This window comes from Nannospalax galili, unplaced genomic scaffold (genome assembly GCF_000622305.1).
Source record: "Nannospalax galili isolate Female #2095 unplaced genomic scaffold, S.galili_v1.0 scaffold385, whole genome shotgun sequence".
NCBI classification, from domain to species: Eukaryota; Metazoa; Chordata; class Mammalia; order Rodentia; family Spalacidae; genus Nannospalax; species Nannospalax galili.
In genome coordinates, this window is record NW_008354956.1 from 327884 (window position 1) to 348512 (window position 20629).

The 20629-nt window shown below is 52.0% G+C and overlaps 2 protein-coding genes across 3 annotated transcripts; one reads left to right on the forward strand and one right to left on the reverse strand.

Moving 5' to 3' along the window:
* Window positions 1-5302: 5302 nt before the first annotated feature.
* On the reverse strand, window positions 5303-11561 carry Irgq (immunity related GTPase Q). The gene is made up of 3 exons (XM_008851975.3): window positions 11217-11561; window positions 10301-10832; window positions 5303-8082 (listed from the first exon to the last, which is right to left on the reverse strand). Exons 2-3 carry the CDS (start codon window positions 10828-10830, stop codon window positions 6795-6797), a joined length of 1818 nt encoding a protein of 605 aa, XP_008850197.1. The 5' UTR covers window positions 10831-10832; window positions 11217-11561; the 3' UTR covers window positions 5303-6794.
* A 152-nt stretch (window positions 11562-11713) lies between these two features.
* Window positions 11714-16702, forward strand: Znf576 (zinc finger protein 576). Of its 2 annotated transcripts, XM_008851976.3 has the most exons (3): window positions 11714-12079; window positions 12163-12263; window positions 14738-16702. In XM_008851976.3, exons 1-3 carry the CDS (start codon window positions 12039-12041, stop codon window positions 15163-15165), a joined length of 570 nt encoding a protein of 189 aa, XP_008850198.1. In that variant the 5' UTR covers window positions 11714-12038; the 3' UTR covers window positions 15166-16702. The 2 variants fall into 2 exon arrangements, with proteins under 2 accessions (XP_008850198.1, XP_017658405.1); XM_017802916.2 differs by lacking the exon at window positions 11714-12079 and having other exon boundaries at window positions 12087-12263.
* The last annotated feature ends 3927 nt before the right edge of the window (window positions 16703-20629 follow it).

Here is a 20629-nt window from a genome sequence, read left to right on the forward strand (position 1 = left end):
CTTTCTTTTCTGTGAACTTTAAATATGTTTGTGGTTTACTTTTTGGGCATGAAAAGCTGGTTTGTCTAAGCTTCAGGTTCTCTCTTTTGATTTTATATTGGAGTAGCCTGTTTGCTTTTGTCTTCAGGAGTTCCCACAGAGGCCCAAGTCAGATGAGGATCAGATGCTCTCAGCCTTTCTCCTAAGGTCTGCATCCTTCCAGGATAGATTTTGGCTTCAGGAATTTGGGGGTTGGACTGGTGTGGGAGCCCAGCCCAGGAAAGATGCTGGTCTAGGGTAGCTGTTGGCCGTCCCATCCAGAGATGCAAAGGCCTATGGGGGCGGGAAGCAGCCCCAAGGGCTCCTGGGGACTGCACTGAGGAGCAAAGGATCAGGAAGAGGAAAGTTCAGTCCCCGCACCAGGAAAGAGGCTCTCGGTTGGTGCAGGGCCAGGGAAGTAGAGGGAGGTGAGGGCGGGGCCAGGCCCAAAGTGCTCCTAGGGACCTGAGAAGGCACTGATTTGGTCTGGACGCAAAGGATCAAGAAGCAGTGGTGTTTCCCCGGGTGTCTGGGGTGCCAAGACAAGGAATGGGACAGGACCCAAACTAGGAGAAACGTGCAGGGGAGATGGGAGGGTGAATGAGCCTGGGGGAGCACATTGCAGAGGGCGTGATGGACTTACCCAGGAGAAAGGCTTGCAGGTAGGAGAGAGGCCTGCGGCGGGTCTTTCAGGCCCAGGGAAGCAGAGGGAGGTGAGGGCGGGGCCAGGCCCAGAAGCAGTGCTCCTGGGGCCCAGAGATGGCACTACATTGGTCTGGATGAAAAGGATCAGGAAGCAGTAGTGGTTCCCCAGGTGTCTGGGGCCCCAAGACAAGGAATGGGACAGGACCCAGGCTAGGAGGAGAGACCTGCTGGGGAGATGGGAGGGCGAATGAGGCTGGGGGAGCAAGGAGCAGAGGGCGTGATTGACTTACCCTGGAGAGAGGCCTGTGGGTCAGAGAGGTATTTTTAATGATTTTTATTATGTGTATACATATATGTATATATACATGTATGTGTATACATGCATATGTATGTGTGTATATATACATCTATGAGTGACATGTGAGTGCAGGTACTGGAGACCAGATGTTGGATTCCCGGAGCTGGAGTTATAGGCCATTGTGAGCTTGGTGGTAGAGCACTTGACTACTAGATGTGTGGCCGGAGGTTCAATCTGAAGTCACACACACAATGGAATTTCTCTTCATTTTTATTCAGTCTTCTAAACACATCACAGGCTGTCCAGACCATTGATATGCCCCCCATTGCAATGGACAGAAGTCCTTCATTAACCAAAAGGTGTGAAACTCCACCAGAGTGACAAAGGTGATTCATCCACTCGCTGGGGTTTGGAACCTGCTCTTCTGCCAAGGTTCACAGTTGGAATTCCAGCACTGGGGGACAGTTCCTGGAATTCCTGCTTCCAGTCTCCTCTGGCCCTCAGGTGCCATATGGGTACACTCTGCTAGGAGCCAGTGACCTGTCCACAAGGGAGACTGAGCCTTGTTGGTTTGGATGCCTCCTGGGTCACGTGCCTCACTTTCAGCCTTCTTACCTCCTGCCCAAAGCCTAAAACTCAATGCTAACAAAAGTCACGATGCAGATGCCCAGTGTGGTGGCTAAGGTTTGAGAGGTCTCAGGAGGCCAAGGGAGGAGGGGCTATGAATTCAAGGTCAGCCTGAGGTATAGGATGAGATTATATCTCAAGCAATAAAAATGTCATGATTTAAAAAGCAGTCACTGCCAGTTGTGGTGGTATACACCGATAGCATATGTTGAAGAGGCAGGAGGATCACGGGTTTGAGGCCAGCCTGAGCTAAAGGCAGTCACCATGCCTGTAATCCAGCACTCAGGAAGCTAGGGCAGGAGGATCACTTGGGCCTAGGAGGTTGAGACAGTCTGGGCAACATAGTGATCCTATCTCGAAACAATAATGTGCAGTCACTCCCCAAAGTAGTTATCAAACTCAAAGGGGACACACAACTATGTGAACCCAACCAGCACACCCTACAGACACAACACACAGACAAAATCATCCTGCTTTTTCTGATGTATCTGGCATGACCCTGTTACCATGAGGGCACAGGGGATTTCCAGCAGCAAAGCCTAGGGCAGGGATGTCAGGCAAGTCAGGCTCAGAGTGGGGTATGGTAGCACACACCTGTCATCCCAGCACTTGGGAGGTGGAGGCAGGAGAATGAGGAGTTCAAGGCCATCACTGGCTACATAGTAAGTTTAGCCTGAGCTATGTGAAATCCTATCTCAAAACAATGAAAGAAAAACAAAGCATCAAAGTGGTAGAGAGAGCAGACCCCTCTGCTTGGGTGACAGGTTATCAGACTGGTGTCATCTTACTGCTGCCCAGGCCAAGGGTGTGAGAGCCCAGGCAATAGGACTTGCTCATGCTTGTGTTCCCAGCTTCTCAAGAGGAGCTGCAGACCAGTGTGTTTGTGTGTATAAATTCACATGCCTGTGAGCATGCTCAGACACATGCGTATGTATATATAATGAATTCTCACAATTACCAGGTATAATGGTTCATACTGTCAACTTGACAGGATCTACACTCAACTAGGTGACAGTTCTCTGGGCATGACTATGAAGAAGTTTCTAGATATGGTTAATTGGGGTGAGAAGACTCACTCTGTTTAAAGCACCATCCCATAGGCTGGGGTCCTGCACTGAGGAGAAGAGAGGGAGCTGAGTGAGTACTGACTCACCCCTCTGGGTTTCCTAACTATGGATGCTGTGTGACCGGCTGCCTCACTCTCCTGCCCTGACAAATGCATCCTTGAACCCATGACTTCTATGCCATGATGGATTCTGCATCCTTGAACTATGAATCATAATAGTCACTTTCTTCCTTAAGTTGCTTTTGCTATTGCTAGATACCATTTCCTGAGTGGGATCTCCCCACGCCATCTCTGTAGGACTCTCTGCCCTGGGAGCTTGCTCAAAATAGAATTTCCTAGCTAGGCATGGTGGTACATACAAGCTTTTAATCCCGGGACAGACAGACTAAGGTGGATCTCTGTGAGATGGAGGCCGGTCTGTTCTACATAGGGAGTTCCAGGCCGGATAGCTACAGGGAAACTCTGTCCCAAAAAGACTGAAAACAACAAAAATTCCTGCCCGGATAGCTCAGCTGGTAGAGCATCAGACTTAATCCGAGGGTCCAAGGTTCAGGTCCCTGTTCAGGCAGAAGTTGTTTGCTGGACATGGTGGCACATGCCTTTAATCCCAGCACTCTGGAGGCAGAGGCAGGCAGATCTCTGTGAGTTCAAGGCCAGCCTGGTCTACATAGTGAGTTCCAGGACAGCTGCGGCAACAGGGAGATCCTGTCTCAAAAAGACCAAAAAAAAAAAAAAAAAAAAAAAAAATTCCTGTGTTGCCAGAACTGTTCCACATCTGTATTGGCGCACATACTGGCCACTAACTAGTTGCTAAGCACTTGGACATGGCTGATATCACTAAGAAATGGAATCTTAACGAGCTAGGCCTAGTGGATCAGAATGGAATCCCAGTTACTCGGGGGCGGGGAGGAGGGTGCTGAGGGAGGATTATAAATTCAAGACTTGTTGAGGATAGAGTAAGTTCGAGGTCAACCTGGGCAATTTAGTGAGCCCCTGTCTCAAAATAAAAGATAAAGATCAGGGGTAGAGCACCTGCCTAGAGTCCACCAGTCAGGAACTAGGGACTTGGCTCAGGATTAGTGTTTGCCTAGTATGTGTGAGGCCCTGGGTTCAATCCCCAGAGCTAAGGGGAAGCCAAGATGGAAAACTAGAAAATTGAGGCAACTTGGGTATGTGAATCTGGCTCTCCATTTGTGAACGTTATATAGAACCAATACTTCTAAAGTATGTCATGTGAGTTGCGATGTGCTTAGTTAAAAGGTACATACCAGATTTGAAGACTTAGCAGAAAAAAACATTATCTCAAAATCCCTTGAAAATATTATGAGCCAGGTGCCATGGTGAATGTAATCCTAGAACTGGGGAGGCTGAGGTAGGGCCCAGGAGGGGTGACTCAAACATCAGAAAGACTTATCAAGCTGCCTGGAGATGGGCTGGGGCAGCATTTGAAGAGGCAGGGGCCAGACCACATGGAGCTCAAAGCCAGACTGGGTTAAATGGTGCACTCCTGCCTATACACAGGCGTACTGGGGACTCAGAGGTTAAGAGACTTGGCTTTTCTTGCAGAAGACCGGGGTTCAAATCCCAGCACCCACACAGCAGCTAACAATTGTCCATAACTCCAGTTCCAGGGGATCCGACAGCTTCTTCTATCCTTCAAGGGCATTGCATGAAATGGGCACACTTACATACATGCAGGCAATACACTCATAGACATAAGAGGGCACTGGATACCCTGAAGCTGGAGTTATGGGCATTTGTGAGCCAGTGATGCAGACTGGGACTCAAGCTTGGGCCCTCTCCAAGAGCTAGTAACTGCACAGCCCCCTCCCCAGCCCACCTTTTACTATTTTAGGATGGCTACTAGAACATTTAAAATGCTGCACTCCGCTTGTGTTTCTGTGGTTGGTGAAGCTCTGCTGCTCCCCCCACCCCTTCTTTCACAAGACAGGTGAGGGGCTTCAGGCTGGAATGGGGCTGCAGACTAGGCATGCTGGATGTTAGATGAATCTCCTTAAAAACCTAGTGAGCTCTGTGCAGTGCCTGGAACCATTCAGTGACGGGATCAAACACAATTCCCCATCACAGCCACCTCATTTGTATTTTGTTTGTGAAGCCAGGTCTCATGAAGCTCAGGCTGGAGGTTCCTGTGTGGCTGAAGATGACCTGTCTGTCCCCATCCACACCTCCCCGGGATGATAGGCATGCATCACCACACCAGCTGCCTCCTCGACACTGATAGGACAAACTGTGTCAGTGGTGGGAGCTCAAGCTGCAGGTGGGGTATAGTCCCCCAACTATGCATCCTTCATAAAAGTACCCCTTCAAAGTAATTATGGCTCTAGTTCAGTCCTTTCACGTCACATATAGGAATATACAGTACTCATCCAAGTGGCAGAATGATGTTGGCAAAGCCGAGTGTGTTTCCAGATCCATGGACACCTCCAGTGTCTCACTGCCCATGAAGAGTTTGTTTCTTTTCCCTTTCTGCGGTAAGATATAGACAATCTAGATCCCAGTCCTGTGCCCTTGACCAATACACTAAAATAATATTTCCTAGGCACCTTCTGTGTGTCAGACACTGTTTCTAGGTGCTGGGAGGGAAAGGCAGGCAAGAGGGCAACAGCCAACAAAACCAGGTAGCTAAATCATTGAATAAAGTTTTTATGATAGTAATACTTGCTACAAGGAAGATCAAGTGGCCAGGATCAGTGTAAGCTACTGAGGTTGGGGTGACCAGAGGGCTCTCTGGAAGGGGCATTTGGGGGAGACCTGGTGATTGGTGAGCCAGCCTTGAAAAGATGTGGAGGCAGAATGTTCCAGCTCCATCAGGTTAGCTGGAGATAGGCTGGGCAGGGAACAGAAGAAGCAAGGGCCAGACCACACAGAGCTTTGCTGTGCACCTCCAGCCCCTCTCTGAACTTGCTCTCCCTATCTGCCACTGAAGGCTCCTCTAATGTGGCCCTTCCTACCTGGACAAGGCAGACAGCCTGGAACACAGAGGCACTGTGACTTCTGCCTTTGCCTCAGCTCCTGGCACCTTCCATAGCTTCACACACTTGCCCAGCTATTCTGTGAGAACCCTGCTCACAGCAGCATCCTCTGTAGACATGAGCAGCAGGTATCTTGGAGTCACCAAGGAAGCCAAGTAGAAAAGTTTAGACCAATACAGTAGCACTTTCACTCCTCAAAAAAAGCAGGAGCACAAAACACCAAGACCCCAAAGGGTTAGAGCCATCAGTGACCGAGACACTGCAATGAGGAAGCTCCTAAAGTCAAACACCAACACACGTGCCAGAGACACACCAAATCACACAGCACCTAGAAAACGGGGGTAGTCACATCCCTTCCCAGTCAAACAGGCAGTTGCCAGGACCCCAATACACCAGGGGGCTTATGGGAGGTATTTCTGACGTAAGCGTTCCTACTCTTCCATACCCATAATGCCTCATTCTCAGCCTCTGGCAACCTTGAGCCCACCTTACCTGCACATCTTGTCCCTTCAATTTTGTGGGACAATTTCCCCAACACCAGACCCCTAAAGAGTGGACAATTCGCCATTCTCCAAGATATCAGGGGGTCTCCAGCAGGCCCCTGGATCACTCCACAGATGAAACTCTCACCACCCAAGAGCTGAAAAATAAGGTCCAGAACCCTCTTGGGAGCCCGGAATCTGAGCACCTACTACATCCCCCAATGAGGGCCCCTCAGGTTTTGCAAGCCTTTTCTTCCCAGGGCAACCTACATCTTGTGTCTCTTTGGGACCCAGCCATAGATCCACTCCCAGTCGGGTAGGAATCAAGGCTTCTGGAGCCTGTCATCCCTGCAGGACTAGGTACCGACTCCAGCTAGATACTAAGATGCTCACCCCTTGTAGGGATCCAGGTCCCAACTCCCTTCCCTACACCAGTGTCTGGATGGTACATTTCTGGTGTACAGAGAAACTAGGGGTCCTGGCCTCCAGACAATACTCCCATGCAGGACCCTGAAAATGGGGTGACTAGAAGTCACAGATCTGGTCCGGAAGTCGGAGTCCCCTTCAAATCCCCAGGTTTGAGTACCGCTCCCACCCTCGATCTCAGAGGCTGTGAAGCCAGAAAACCAGGTCTCCAGGCACCCCAGCCCCTCAGCCCACGCTTCTCACTGGTCGGCCTCAGCGGGTCCCAGCACAGCCTCAGCATCCGCCAGCATCTCATCCAGGGCCTGCAGCAGGACTCCATGCGCGGCGCGATAGCCCAGCCCGCCTGTCGCTGCTGCGCCACCCGCAGGCCACAGGAAGGAGAGTGCGCCCAGAGCCGCACCGCCCGCAGTGCCCTCGCCAGCCCAGGACCCCAGCCTGGCCTCAACCTCTGCGCGCGTCACCGGGCCCGGGAAGCGAGCGCGCGCCGCCAGCACCCCCGGAACCAGGCCCAGGGCGCGCTCACGACGTGCCACGGCCGCGGGTTCGAGCCCCAGTGCCCGCCGCCACTCGGCCAGCTGCCCCCGGAGCAGGGCCACGTCGCAGGCCCAGCCCAGCCCGGGCACTGGAGACGCCGCAGCAGCCAGGCTGGCCAGCAGGGCTGGCCTCCACGCCCCTGCCCGCAGGGCCGCCGCCTTCCTCTGCGCTGCGCGGGGACACGCGGGGGGCAGCGCCAGCAGCAGCGCCCCAGCCTGAGCCGCTGGCAAAGCGCGCTGCAGCCACGCGCCCAGCCCTGGGAAACCCCCAGGCCGCAGCCGGAACACAGGCAGCGGGGCCTCCTCCAGCACCTCCCAGGTCTCGTCCTCAGGGCTCATCGCCGCGCGCCCTGAGTCCCCGCCGCCCGATTTCCGAGCGCCCACAAGCTCTGGCACACCCTCGCCGCCTGCTTTTCGTGCTGCGCCACCTGTGTTCTCCTTTCCTTCGTTGGGTGCATCCCTCACACCCCCTTCCTGTGCGTTCTCTGCCTTTTCCTCTTCTTCCAGACACTCGAGGGGATCCTCGCCCTGGCCATCTGTGCGGACCCCGACAAGCGGCCCGTCTAGTGACACCAAGCTGCGGACCTGCGCCCAGTTCTCCTCAGTGGGGGCCCCAGGGGTAACAAGGATCAGGGCATCGTAGTGGGTCGGGTGAGGGGTAGTGGCGGGGGAAGGGGCCGTGGGGCCTAGAGGAACGGTCCAGAGCACCACGTTGGGGCGCTCTGGGGCCGGGAAAGGGGTGGGCCCTGTGGGCGGCGAGGCAGGCGCAGCACCTGGGTCACCGGGATCTAGCCCCAGAAGCATGTTCAGCACAAGGCTGGTGTCAGTGGTGCCGGCCACCGCCAGGTCCAACCGTGCACTGCCCAGGCGCTCCAGGCCCGCGCGCACCCAGGACAATGCAGCCTCCAGGCCACCCGTCTCGAAGGCCTCGCGCACGGCTTCCAGCTCTGCTGCACCCAGCACCTCGAAGCCATCCTGGGCAGGTGGCAGGAGCCTGTGGGGGCAGGGAGGGAAACAAGAGGTCAGGAGTTGGCAGAGAGGTGAAGTGTGAAAGGGCTGGGCTAGGGGAGCAAGCACTTGACTAGAGTTAAATGTATTTATTTTTTCTTTAAAAGAGCAGAACTTTGGGCTGGGTGTGGTAATCACCATGATTTTAATATCAGCACTGAGGAGGCAGAGGCACGCAGATCTCTGTAAGTTCAAGGCTAGCCTGGTCTAAGGGCTATATAGTGATAGCTGGTCTCAAAAACAAACAGAAACAAAAAAACAGGAGGGACCTTTCTTAACCCTTTACACAGTGAACAGCTACCAAGTGGGGCAGTGTCAGGAGGATAAGGGAGGGGTTTAAACTACAGCTGGGTCTGGATCAGACCCATAGACTTAAGGTCGTTTCCAACAGAACCACCAAAGACTGAGGCTCTGTTAAGACTTAAGTTGGGCATGGTGGCCCACGCCTTTAACCCAGCACTTGGGAGGCAGAGGCACTCGGATCTCTGGGAGTTCAAGGCCAGACTGGTCTACATAGTGAGTTCCAGGACAGCTAGGGCTACAGGGAGACTGTCTCAAAAAGACCAAAAAAAAAAAAAAAAAAAAAAGACTTCAGGATACAGCCTTCAGAAACAAGGTTTTTCCCGGGATATGCTAAGCCAGAAAAGTTTTACAGAGGGCACAGCTTGGAGCAGGGATGGAAAGGCAACTACATTGTCCTATTTGAATGCTGAGCATTGTTTGACAAGGGTGCTCTTCCCAAAGGTGGGCATGAGGAGGGAGGAAATCTCATCCACCCGGAGGTGCACACCGCTAAGGTGACATGAGCTAAATAAAGGGGAAAGAACAGGATCTCCAGAAAAGAGGCAGCTCCTCTCTGAGACTCATTTTGAGATCCATAAAATGTGGAGGGAAGCAGTTGAGGAGGAGGTAGATTTTCAGGTGGGAGCAAGTAAGCACAGAAGTGAGAGGGGATCAGGGAAAGCAATTGGGGCACCCAGAAATAATAAAGCTCCTGGAAGGTGTGGCCGTTGGGGCAACAAGGATCACGTGAAAACCAAGCCAGTGGTGGGGAGGATGGGAATACTGGTTAGGAGTCTTTGGGTAAAAAAATCTTTCCAGGGACCTGGAGAGATGGCTCAGTGGTTAAGAGCACTGGCTACTCTTGCAGAGGACAAGCGTTCGATTCCCAGCACCCACGTGGCACCTTCTGCAACTCCAGCTCCATGGGAATCCAATGCCCTCTTCTGGCCTCAATGAGCATTGCACACACAGGTGCACTTACATACATGCAGGTAAAGCATTCATATACCTAAAATAAAAATGAAAATATTTTTTAAAACTCTTCGAGGGATAGGGGAGCTGGGAGAGATGGCTCAGCAGTTAAGAACACTGGCTACTCTTGCATAGGAACCAGGTTCAGTTCCTAGCACCCAGATGGCAGCTCACAAACCTGCATAAATCCAGTTTCAGAGGATTTGCAAGAATAGTAAGAGGGCATTTGCACACATACAGGCAAAACATACACATAATATATAAAATTTTTTAAAAATCTTCATGGGATCCCAAATGTTAACAGAGAGATGAGGTCAGACATTTTGTCCATGAGCACTATCTGTATATTCTCAGACTCTCCTAGAATTCAGCTTGTGACCTCAGCAGGCTTACTTGAGATAGAAGCCTCATGACAGGCCCCCAGTTGACCCTTGGCTGGTTTAAATGACAGAAAAGAGTGCTTAGGGTGGAGCCCCTGGATTTAAAGATCTGTGGAGTCTGGCATGATGGTGCACACCTTTAATTCCAGCCCTTAGGAGGCAGAGACAGGGATTTCTGTGAGTTCAAGGGTAGCCTGGTCTACATAGTGAGCTCCAGGCCAGCTGGGGCTACATAGGGAGACCTTGTATCAACCTGCCCTTCCCGGAAAAATCTGTGCCCATGGGCAGGGTTTAGGCAAAGAAATGGGGCATAGATAGAGATCCAGTAAAGCCTGGCCTCAAAGTAGGGTGTGGTGGCCCACACCTTTTAGTCTCAGCACTCAGGAGGCAGAGGTAGGTAGATCTCTGTGAGTTCAAGGCCAGCCTGGTCTACATTGTGAGTTCCAGGCCAGGTGGGGCTACAAAGGGGGGGGGGGCCTCAACTGGGCTCTCAGATCTCAACCAAGTTGTTCGGGTGGGGTCTAGGTTAAAGGAACAGGCCGCCCCACCCGGCTGGAGCCGCCCACTCACCTCTGCAAGGCTTCCGCCCGGCTCCGCAGCGCTACCCGCAGGCGCTCTAGCTCCTCGTTGCAGTCGCTGTTGCTGCAGTCCGCAGACAGCACAAAGAGGGGCGCAGCTCCAAGCCCCGCGCTGTCCAGCAGGGCCGCAGTCTGATCTCGGACCCCGGCTGCATTCTGTGACTCCCCAGGACCTAGCTTCCGCACAGCCAGCAGCGGGATCCCCCGGGCCAAGGCGGCCCGCGCTGCCTCTCCCAGCGCTGGGGCCAAGGGCTCCTCGCTCTCCTCCGGCCCGGGGAGCACCAGGACCAGCACGTTGGCCTCCGCCGCCCAGGGCCCAGGGGCTGCGGGTGGGCAGCTTAGTTCGCCCAGGAAGAGACCCGGGGCCGCGGCTCTCAGGCTGGGCACCCCAGAGTCCGGCCGTCCCTCGGGAATCTCCACCGTGTCCACGTTGCCGTCGCATAGCGCGGCGATCAGCGCTGACTTCCCCGAGCTCGGGGGGCCCAGGAATAAGGCCGTCACGTCACCCCGCGGTGGAGGCATTGCTGCAAGGAAAGACGGGGGTCAGGGGCCGCCCACTCTCTCTGCACCCAGGCTTCGGTCCTCCACCCTGCCGCCATTTCCATTCTCCTATGTCGCCCTGCAGGCCCAGGACATCCAACGCCAAGGGCGTATTCCCTGCACACCCAGACCCGTTCGGTTCTTCTTTCTTTCAGTATTTCGCTGTTTGCAAAACTCAAAAGAACCGGGCCTTTACTCCCAGCGCTCGGGAGGCAGAAGCAGGTGGATCTCTGTGAGTTCGAGGCCAGCCTGGTCTACACAGCAAGTTCCAGGCCAGCCAGGCTGCATCGTGAGACTATGTCTAAAAACAACTACAAAAAGCAATCCCCGTCGCTTGGATTGCCCCCCCCCCGTTCCCAATCACCAACCGAGCAGACGGGCGACACAACCGGCGCGCAGTCGTAGCCAGCAGGGTCAGCCACAGAGGAGGGCCGCCCCTGAGGCTCCGCAGACGGAGGCCGGAGGGGTACAAGCGCCGGGATTAGGAGACATCCAGATTCGTCCGGGTGGTTCTATCCTGACGTCAGTCCTTTTAAGAAGGGGAGTGTCTTGGAGTGCAGCCCAAGAGACTCAGATTTCGGGTCTGCGCAGAATACCGGAAGCGCACAAAGTCCCTAGCTCAGGCTAGGAACAATGACACCACAGCGCCTGCGTTGCACGACGTTGTACGGCAAGCGCGGGCAGAAACCAATGCGCCTGAGCTATGGCGTTGTACGGCACTCGAGTCCCGCAACCAAAGCGCCGGAGTAGTAAGCACAAAGTTGTACGGTACACCGGGCCTTGGCGTCATCATTCCGCGCCCATAGCAGAGAAGGACCCCCCCCCCCCCCCCCCACACACACACACACACTGCCCAGTCGGAGGACCTGGCTGGGTGTCTGTGATATAGTGCCTGACTGAAAACGTGACTCTAACTCCGACACGGCTCGATGAGCGACAGGGCGCTAAGACATGAACGTCTGGAGACTGACAAGACTCTATCCTGCTTCCTTCCGGTGGCCGCGCTGTGGCCATCGTCTGTCAGGCGCAGCGAAGGGCAGCCCGGTGCTGTACGGAAGAAAGCTAGAAGCCAGGATGACCGGCCTGGAGAGCTGGGGGCGCTCTAGCAGCGCGTGGGAGAAGCAGGACGCAGAAACGAGTTAGGAGCGAGCGTGGGAGGCGGGGGCTCTGCGTGGAGCGAGAGTCACAGGATGTCACGGAAGGATGTCTCCCGGAAGAGGCGGGCTGAAGGGTGGGTACCACTGCTGAGTTCAAGGAGATGGCGTGTCGTGGGCGTCAGAGGATTAGGCTCACCCATGCTTCTTTCTTGATCAGCGAGGTCGCAGTCAACATGGAGGACCCGCACCCTGAAGAGAATATGGAGCAGCAGGCTTCTACCAAGGAGAGGCGACCGGGCAGCCCAGAAAGCAAACTCTGTGAGTACTTAGCCTGATAGAGGGATTAGAAACGGGATGCCATGTACAGGGATAGGTGTCTTCCAGGAACGGTGACAGTGTAATTGGGGAATAGTGTTAGTGGGAAAGAAGATTCAGGTCCCAACACTGCCCTGGACTTTCAGTTTCCCCTATCTAAAGGATGCCACTCCCACTCCCATGGGGCTGTTACGGAATTAACTAGAAAAGGAAAATACTTGATGGTAATAAAGTATCCAGTTTGACTTATGGCAGCAGCATCTGCTACAGAATGCTTATTGTGGCCTAGGTGCACGCATCCTCCAACATGAATGAATGGACTTTAATGACCGCGTGTAATTGTTCCTGAAAGAACCATGGTATCAATGACCTACAGGCAGAGACCACTACTAACACGCCTGGCTTGAACAAACTGGGTTTACTGCTCAATTTAAATACTACATACTTGTTTTGTGGCCCAAACTCAAGGACGTGTACATGCTAGGCAAGCATTCTACCACAGAACCATGCTCTCAGCCCTACGCTGGTAGATTCTAAGCAAACAGCCTACTGCTGAGCCATGTCCCAGGCCCCTCGTTATTTGGCTTCTAAGCCCTACGGCTGAGTCATGTCCCCAGCCTCTCATTGGTGGATTCTAGGCAAGCGCTTTACTACTGAGCTACATCCCACAGCGTGAGTTTATTGGACATTGCAGCACATACCATAGGTACGGTGGAATGTCTCAGGAAGAGAATATTTAAAAAAATAATTTGGGGGCTGGAGAGATGGCTCAGCGGTTAAGAACACTGGTTGTTCTTGCAGAAGACCGGGTTCGAATCTCAGCACGCACATGGCAGCTAACAGCTGTCTGTAACTCCAGTCCCAGGGGATCCGACAGCCTCTTCTGACCTCCTCGGGCATTGTACGACTCGCGTGCACTTACCTACATGCAGGCAATACACGCATACACATAAAAATAATAAATAAATGTCGGGCGTGGTGGCAAAAAGACAAAATAATAATAATAAATAAATACATTTTTTTGGTCTTTTTGAAGCAGGGTCTCCCTGTAGCCCCAGCTGACCTGGAACTCACTATGTAGACCAGGCTGGCCTTGAACTCACAGAGATCTGCCTGCCTCTGCCTCCCGAGTGCTGGGACTACAGGCGTTCGCCACCACGCCCGGCCATAAATAAAATTTAAAAATATATATATAATTTGGATGCCAGGCATAGTGGCACACACCTTTAATCTCAGCATTTGGGAGGCAGAGGCAGAGGCAGGTGAATATCTGAGATCGAGGCCAGACTGGTCTACATAGTGTGTTACAGGCAGGCTGGGGCTAGGGAGACTGTCACACACACACACACACACACACACACACACACAATTTGATGGGCTGAAGAGATGGCTCAGCAATTAAGAGCACTGGCTGCTCTTGCAGAGGACTTGAGCTCAGTTCCATGCACCCACATGGTGGCTAACAACTAGTTCCAGGAGTATCTGAATCCATCTTCTGGCCTGGGGTCCCCAGGTACTGCATGCATGTGGTACATGAACATTCAGGCAAAACACTCATATGCATAAAAAATAAAAATTTTTAGAGGAATTTGTAGGATTTGGACTTGTATTTGTGGAACTTTAGAAAGAGTTCAAAGAAGGGGGGTGCATATTAATCTCCTAACTCAGGAGGCAGATCTCTTGTGAGATCAAGGCCAGCCTGGTCTACATAGTGAGTTCCAGGCCAGCTGGGGCTACAGGAGACCCTATCTCAAAAAGCATGCAAAAGAGGAGCAGGAGTGACAGAGAGGGAAAGAGAGAAGGGGGCATTACTCAGGATTGGGTGCTCCCAGAGAGCAAGGACCAATCCATAATCAGATACCTTAAGAAGTCTGATTTTGGAGGGAGGGAAAGAGTGACCCTGAAGCTGAGATTGCACAGTCACTGCAGTCACTCTGTTAACAGGTCATGTTTTGGGCTTGGAGAATATCTGTGCTTTGTGTTCAGACGTTGCTGTGGTAATGTCTAATCTTGATTCCTCTGGCATCCTCATCTGTCGCTCATGTTCTGTGTAATTACAAATACTGGAGCTCTGTTCCAGGCACTTAAATCATTTGGCCATTCCTCCTAGTGATGAGGAGGAGCAGCCATGGTCAGGACCCCATTTTCCAGATGAGGGAACCATTGCCTAGGAAATGGAGAGGCAGCCCCAGGCAGTGCCTTATCACCACACCATTTTATTGGATAGGCAGACTTCAGGTTCGAATCCTGTCTCTACTTTTGCAAAAGTTCCTAGTCTGGTAACCATGGGCAACTTACCTGCCTTCTTTGAGCCTCAGTCTGTTTGCTTACAAACCCCAGGTCTTGTCCCACAGCCCAGCACTAGTGCAGAGCCAAGTACACAGCATTCAGTGGTCCTTGCTGGCATGATTCAGAGGTTCAGGGGAGGTCTTGGACACTCCTCCTGGCCTTACCCGACTCTCCCCTACGTCCCTCAGGCCACCTAGGGGTCCCACAGTGCACCCACTGCCTCATCACCTTCGCCGATTCCAAGTTCCAGGAACGTCATATGAAGCGAGAGCATCCTGCGGACTTCGTGGCCCAGAAGCTGCAGGGGGCGCTCTTCATCTGCTTCACCTGTGCCGGTTCCTTCCCATCCTCCAAGGCCTTGATCGCCCACCAGCGCAGCCACGGTCCGACTGTGAAGCCCTCCCCTCCTAGTGCACCCACTGCGGTCCAGCCTACCTTCCCTTGTCCTGACTGTGGCAAGACCTTTGGGCAGGCCACTTCTCTGAGGCGGCACCGCCAGGTACATGATACCCCTGCCACCCCTGGCTCCCTCACCTGCACCGAGTGTGGTCAGGAATTTGCCCAGGAAGCAGGGCTCCATCAACACTACATCCGGCATGCTCGGGGTGAGCTCTGAGTGTGGCTCAAACCCTCTCTATAGTGCTGGGGGTTCTAGGACTGATTGGGACCCACTCATGCTAGGGGCATGGGTCTCTTAGGGGCCCTGGAGGAATTTCCCCACTGGGAAGCCAAAGGGTTCTCAAACACCCAAAAGATTGTCGCTTAGACATGCAGTCTTTGAAGGACACAGGGCATTTTAAGGAAGTGATGACATCAGACAAGTGGCAAGATGTGTTAAAAGTGAGAACGTGAGAAGGAAAAATTATTTCTATCTCCCTCATTCCAATTAAATAACTATCTGCAGATTGTATAATCACCTTTAATTTTTCCCAGATGGATGCTATGGGCTACAGGAGCAAATTGCCCTGGCTCTGCGCCTGGGTGGGGGTAGGGAAGTGAGACGCTGCTGGCCTGGATGCCGATGCTGTTACTGGGTGAGTTCCAGACCTGGAGCACCGCAGGATTTTGGGGATGGGGCAGCAGGGGTGGGCTGAACCCTGAGAGGAGGCTCCAGTTTGATTCCTTGTGTCTGCCAGCCCCACGCCAACCTTCCCCACTCAGGGGAGCTATGACCCTGCATGGTAAAGCGCCTCCACTCAAAATTTATGCTGTATTTGACTAATTTTGTGTATCATTCTAGTGACAGGATATTTTTATACGCACACACGAGACAGCATGAATAAGCCAACAGGAATAGTGTCTAGAAACAAAATACCCATATTGAGTCTGAACAGGGAGCCCAGGCTTTTGAGTGGGAACTGCCAAAGAACATATGGATGTGGGGAGGAGGGAGCACAGGGGAGGGCTGGCCTAGCCCTGTAGGACTCCTCTGGAAGCAAATGAGGACACCTTCTGTCTCATGTTTTTCTTGGCCAATGCTGGGAGATTTTCCCATGGTGGTCTAGTGCTCAGCTTTCCTGAAAAGGCCCAACACACATCTTATACTGTCAGCAGGGACGAGGCCAGAAGCTACCAACTGGAACTGAGCAGTGGGTGTCACTCTCGCACTGGTGATGAGTCCCAGCAGGTCTGTTTTATTCTACATGACTGGCCCTGCCCCTGGAGATTGGCCAGTAACCTGCACACAGTACTCAGGGCTCTGTTTAAATTGAGGAAGGTTTTTTAAAAAAAGAGAAAAAAGACATTTCCCAGACTCCCTTACCGCTAGACATTAGCCATATGACTGGACTGAGTTCTGGCTAAATTCCTGAGTAGAATCCTTACATTTGGAGGAGACTTGTCTTTCCTCTCCCTTCCTAACTAGAATGTGGACATGGTGCCCAGCCATCTTGGACCACAAGGCAAAGATCCACATGGGATGGTAGAGCATCAAAATATCAGGAGCCTGGGCCTCTGGTCACCTTCATAGGACATTTACATACCAGCTCACGTATGTGCCATTAGATGAGAGCAATAAACCTCTCTCAGTTAAGCTACCGTTATTGGGTCCCTGTTACATGCAACAGAATTTACAGCCTAAGACAGGAGTCTGCAAACAATGGCCAATTCCAGCCTGTTGCTTAGTTGTGCAAATAAAGTTTTATTGGAACGTACTTAGGCTCACTTGATTACTTACTCTCTATGGCTGCTTTTAGATCAAACAGAATTGCACAGTTGGAAGACACCACATCACTTGACCCTTTATAATGAGTGCTGGCCAACCCCTTGTCCAACTGAAGACACCAGCTGGCCTCAGCTTCTCAGATCTGCTCAGAGTCTGAAAGCAGGGATTCCCTGCTGGGAAACGCCACCTCCAGCTGGTATATGTGCAGGTTGTGTGTAGATCTGCATCAGAGCTAGCCTGGAGCACTTTTGCTCAAGGGGAAACAGACCTCCAGCCATTTGGCCATCACTTTTCTCCTCTAGTTGCCCATTTTATGAAAGTGAAACTTGCCCCTTGGCACCTGGTAAAAGCCCAGTATCTGCCTCAAGTGTTTTCAAAGCATCCCCAGAGTACCTCCCCCAACCCCAACCTAAGGATCTGATCCCACTTGCTCTCCCAAGAGAGTGGCTGGGCCAGGTACACCTCTGCTGTACCTCAGATGTCACAGGTCCCCGAAGAAAGGCATATGTTGCCATGCCTGTCCTGGCATTTTCTTGATTGCTAGCTGATGTGCCCCAGTCCACTGTGGGCAATGCCACTCCTAGGCAGGCAGACCTGGGCTGTATAAGAAAGGTTGGTGAGCAAATCAGAGAAAGCATGTACACAGCTTTCCTCCATGATCTAACTTCTCTTGGAGATGGACTGTGACCTAGGAGTTGTAGGATGCAAAAGCTTTTCCTCCCCAAGTTGGTTTTAGTCATGGTGTTTATCACAGCAACTCAAAGCAAACTAGAACAGCACCCTCCCACCACGATGCTCTTACCTCATCAAAGGCCAGAAACAACTGAACCAGCTGACCACGGACTGGTACCTCCAAAATTGAGCCACAAGTAACTTTTCCTCCCTCTAAGGTATCTCCTCAAACATAGCTCAGAGCAATTAAGTCTAACAGCAAAGTGAGACTCTACCCTCATGAATAGGTGGTGTGGTTTGAATTTAAAAATGTTCCTCACAGGCTGGAGAGATGGCACAGTGGTTAAGAGCACTGGCTGCTCTCCCAGAGGACCCAGGTTTGGTTCCCAACATCCATATGGCAGCTGACAATCATCTGTAACTCCAGTTCCACGGGATCTGATGCCCTCTTCCGTCTCCATGGGTACTGCACACATGGTTCACTTACATACATGCAGGCAAAACACTCATACACATATAATTTTTTAAAATGTCCTTCATAGGCTCAAGTATTTGAACCCTTGGTCAGTTGGGGGTCACACAACCTTGAGTTCATAACTGCACCCACTTCAAAACACTTTTAGGAGTGTTTTGCCTGTATATAATAAGGGCACCATGTGCATGCCTGGTACCATAGACCAGAAGAGGGTTTTAGATTTTGGATCCCCTGGAACTGGAGTTACAGGCAGTTGTTAGCTGCCATGTGGGTGCTGGAAACAGAACCCAGGTCATCTGCAAGAGCAGTCATCTCTCCAGCCCCAGGGGGTGGGTTTTTAGACACTTTGGTCTAAGATCTTGTAATAGGTGTTGAAAAAACTAAAGGTGGGTTGACTCGGTAGGTAAAAGTGCTTGCTGAACAAACCTGTTAACCCAGGTTTGATCCCTGGAGCCCACAGTGGAAGGAGAGACCTGGCTCTTGCAAACTGTCCTGATCTTCACCTAGCCCTGGCAATCACACACACCTATTAAACACAACAAAATTTCTTACAAGAAATGGTTTCCTATGTAGTTCTGGCTGGCCTGGACCAGACTGGCCCCAAACTCAGAGATCCACCTGACTCTGCCTCTCCAGGGCTGGAACTAAAGGTGTATACCACCAGGGTCAGCTGGTCCAAGATTCTAATTTTGTGTGTATAGGTATGTGCATGTGAGTACAGAGCCTTGTGAGGGCGTTAGATCCCCTGGAGCTGGAGGGCCAGAGAAGGCTACAGATAACCTAACTATGGTCAGCTGCAAGAGTAGTAGGTGCTCTAAACCACAGTGACCTCTCCAGCCCCAGAGTCTTTAAAAATGCAAATGCTCCTCTGGGGGAGCAGAGCCTGAGGCGGCCCTTGGGAGGTGGCCTCTTTTCAGCTCTGGCAAACTACTGCCCCACTGAATTATGGGTTTGGCAGTCAAAACAAGTTTTCAATAAAAGCCAAATCTTTCATGTGAAATTATCATCTTTCAGTGTTGGCTAAATGTGCTCTTCACCCCAGTAGCTCAGAGCACAGTGGCACACAGCTTTGATCTTATTAATCCCAGCATTTGGGAGGCAGAGGCTGGTGGATCTCTGTGAGTTCAAGGACAGCCTGATCTATACAGCAAGTGGAGTTCCAGGCCAGTTGAGGCTGTTTCAAAAACACCCCCAAACCAAAAAAAGAACCCCAGTAACCCTATATAGACTGGACAGGCCCTGTAAAGTGAGCACCTGCAGGGTTTCTGGTGTGTCACTCAGCGGACAGAAAGGACTCTGCATCTGGGTGTCGGGTTCAAATTGGGCTCTGCTTCTGGCTGTGGGGCTTCCACGGGGAGCTCGATGTCCCTGTGTTCCTGTTTTAGCAGTTGTAAAATGTTCCTGAATGGGCTGGAGATCTACTCAGGTGGCGGAGGGCTTGCCTAGCATGATCTTGGGTTCAGCCCCCAGCAGGGCATGAAAGGTGGGCATGGTGATGCACACCTTTAACCTCAGCACTCAGGAGGCAGAGGTAACCAGATCTGTGTTCCAGGTCAGCAAGGTCACCAAGAGCTACAAGAGACTTGGTCTGAAAACAAATTCATGGAAATAAGCTCTAAGATGGGACGTGGTGGTGGTGCACACCCTTAATCCCAGCAATAGGGAGGTAGAGGCTGGGGGATCTCTGGGAGTTCCAGGCCAGCTGGGGATACAAGGAGACCCTGACTCAAAACGACAAAAGAAAAAAAAAATGGAAAAAGAAATTAAGGTCTACAGGGGCCAGGGATGTAGCTCAGTGGTAGAGAACTTGCCTAGCATAGGCAAGGCCCTGGGTTAAATCCCCTGTATGGAAAATGGCCTCTGTGGATGATGCCAGAGAAAGGCCAGGTTGGTCGGTGTAGCAGCTAGTAGTCTCACAAGTTCTCCTCACTACAGCTCTAGCCTCAGGGTCCTGCAGTTTCCAGAAAATCCAAAGCAAGCTCCTATCTCAGCCAGCTTCAGGATACCTCTTTTTCCTCCAGGTTCTTGGTCTGATGTCACATGGACGTTGCTGCTTGAGACTAGCATCCCCCCACTTCCATTTGTCCCCAGAGCACTTACCTTCCAAATCTATGCACTTGCTCTCTTTTTTGCTGTGTTTCATTTCTGAAGCTCTATAGGTCAGGTTGGCCTTGAACTCCTGACAATCCTCTTGCTTCAGGCTCCAGAGTGCTGGGATTAGAGGGGTCATCAAGCTTGGCTCTACATTTTATCTAAATACCTCTTACTGTGTTCCCATCATAAGACAACCTCCAGGGGCTGGGAACGTAGCTCAGCTGGTAGAGTGCTTGCATCAGAAGACCCTGGGTTCCATCTCAGAACCTCATAAACCAGATATGATGGTGATGCCCTCACACCAGCAACTGGGAGATGAAGGCAAGAAGATCAAGGTTATCCTCAGCTAGGTAGGTATGTGAAGTCAGCTTAGGACACATGAGATCCTGCTGAAAAACACCTCCCCCAGAGCAGGGGCTTTCGTTCACCCTATCACTGTATTCCCAGAGGGCAGCAGGTGCCATTTCATAGGCTCTTGAATGTGTGGAGTAAATGAGGGAATACAGTCCCTACCTCATCAGCATCCAACCCTCCTGTCCATAATGCACCTGGCCAGGCCTGGTAAACTGTGAGCACTGACTTGACGTCCTTCTGGTCATCTGGGCCCTATCCCCACAGGCTTCTATTGCCAAGCTTCTTTGAGATAACATAATGTGCCTCATAACAGGGACTGGC

What these genes read in the sequence shown, in the direction of transcription:
- Znf576 (XM_017802916.2), top strand. Translation starts at nt 12,107, where the DNA reads ATGGCGTGTCGTGGGCGTCAGAGGATTAGGCTCACCCATGCTTCTTTC. An exon ending in CAGCCCAGAAAGCAAACTCT is followed by an intron (nt 12,264 to 14,737) that starts GTGAGTACTTAG and finishes TACGTCCCTCAG; the next exon opens with GCCACCTAGGGGTCCCACAG.
- Irgq (XM_008851975.3), bottom strand. Translation starts at nt 10,830, where the DNA reads ATGCCTCCACCGCGGGGTGACGTGACGGCCTTATTCCTGGGCCCCCCG. An exon ending in CGGGCGGAAGCCTTGCAGAG is followed by an intron (nt 8,083 to 10,300) that starts GTGAGTGGGCGG and finishes CTGCCCCCACAG; the next exon opens with GCTCCTGCCACCTGCCCAGG.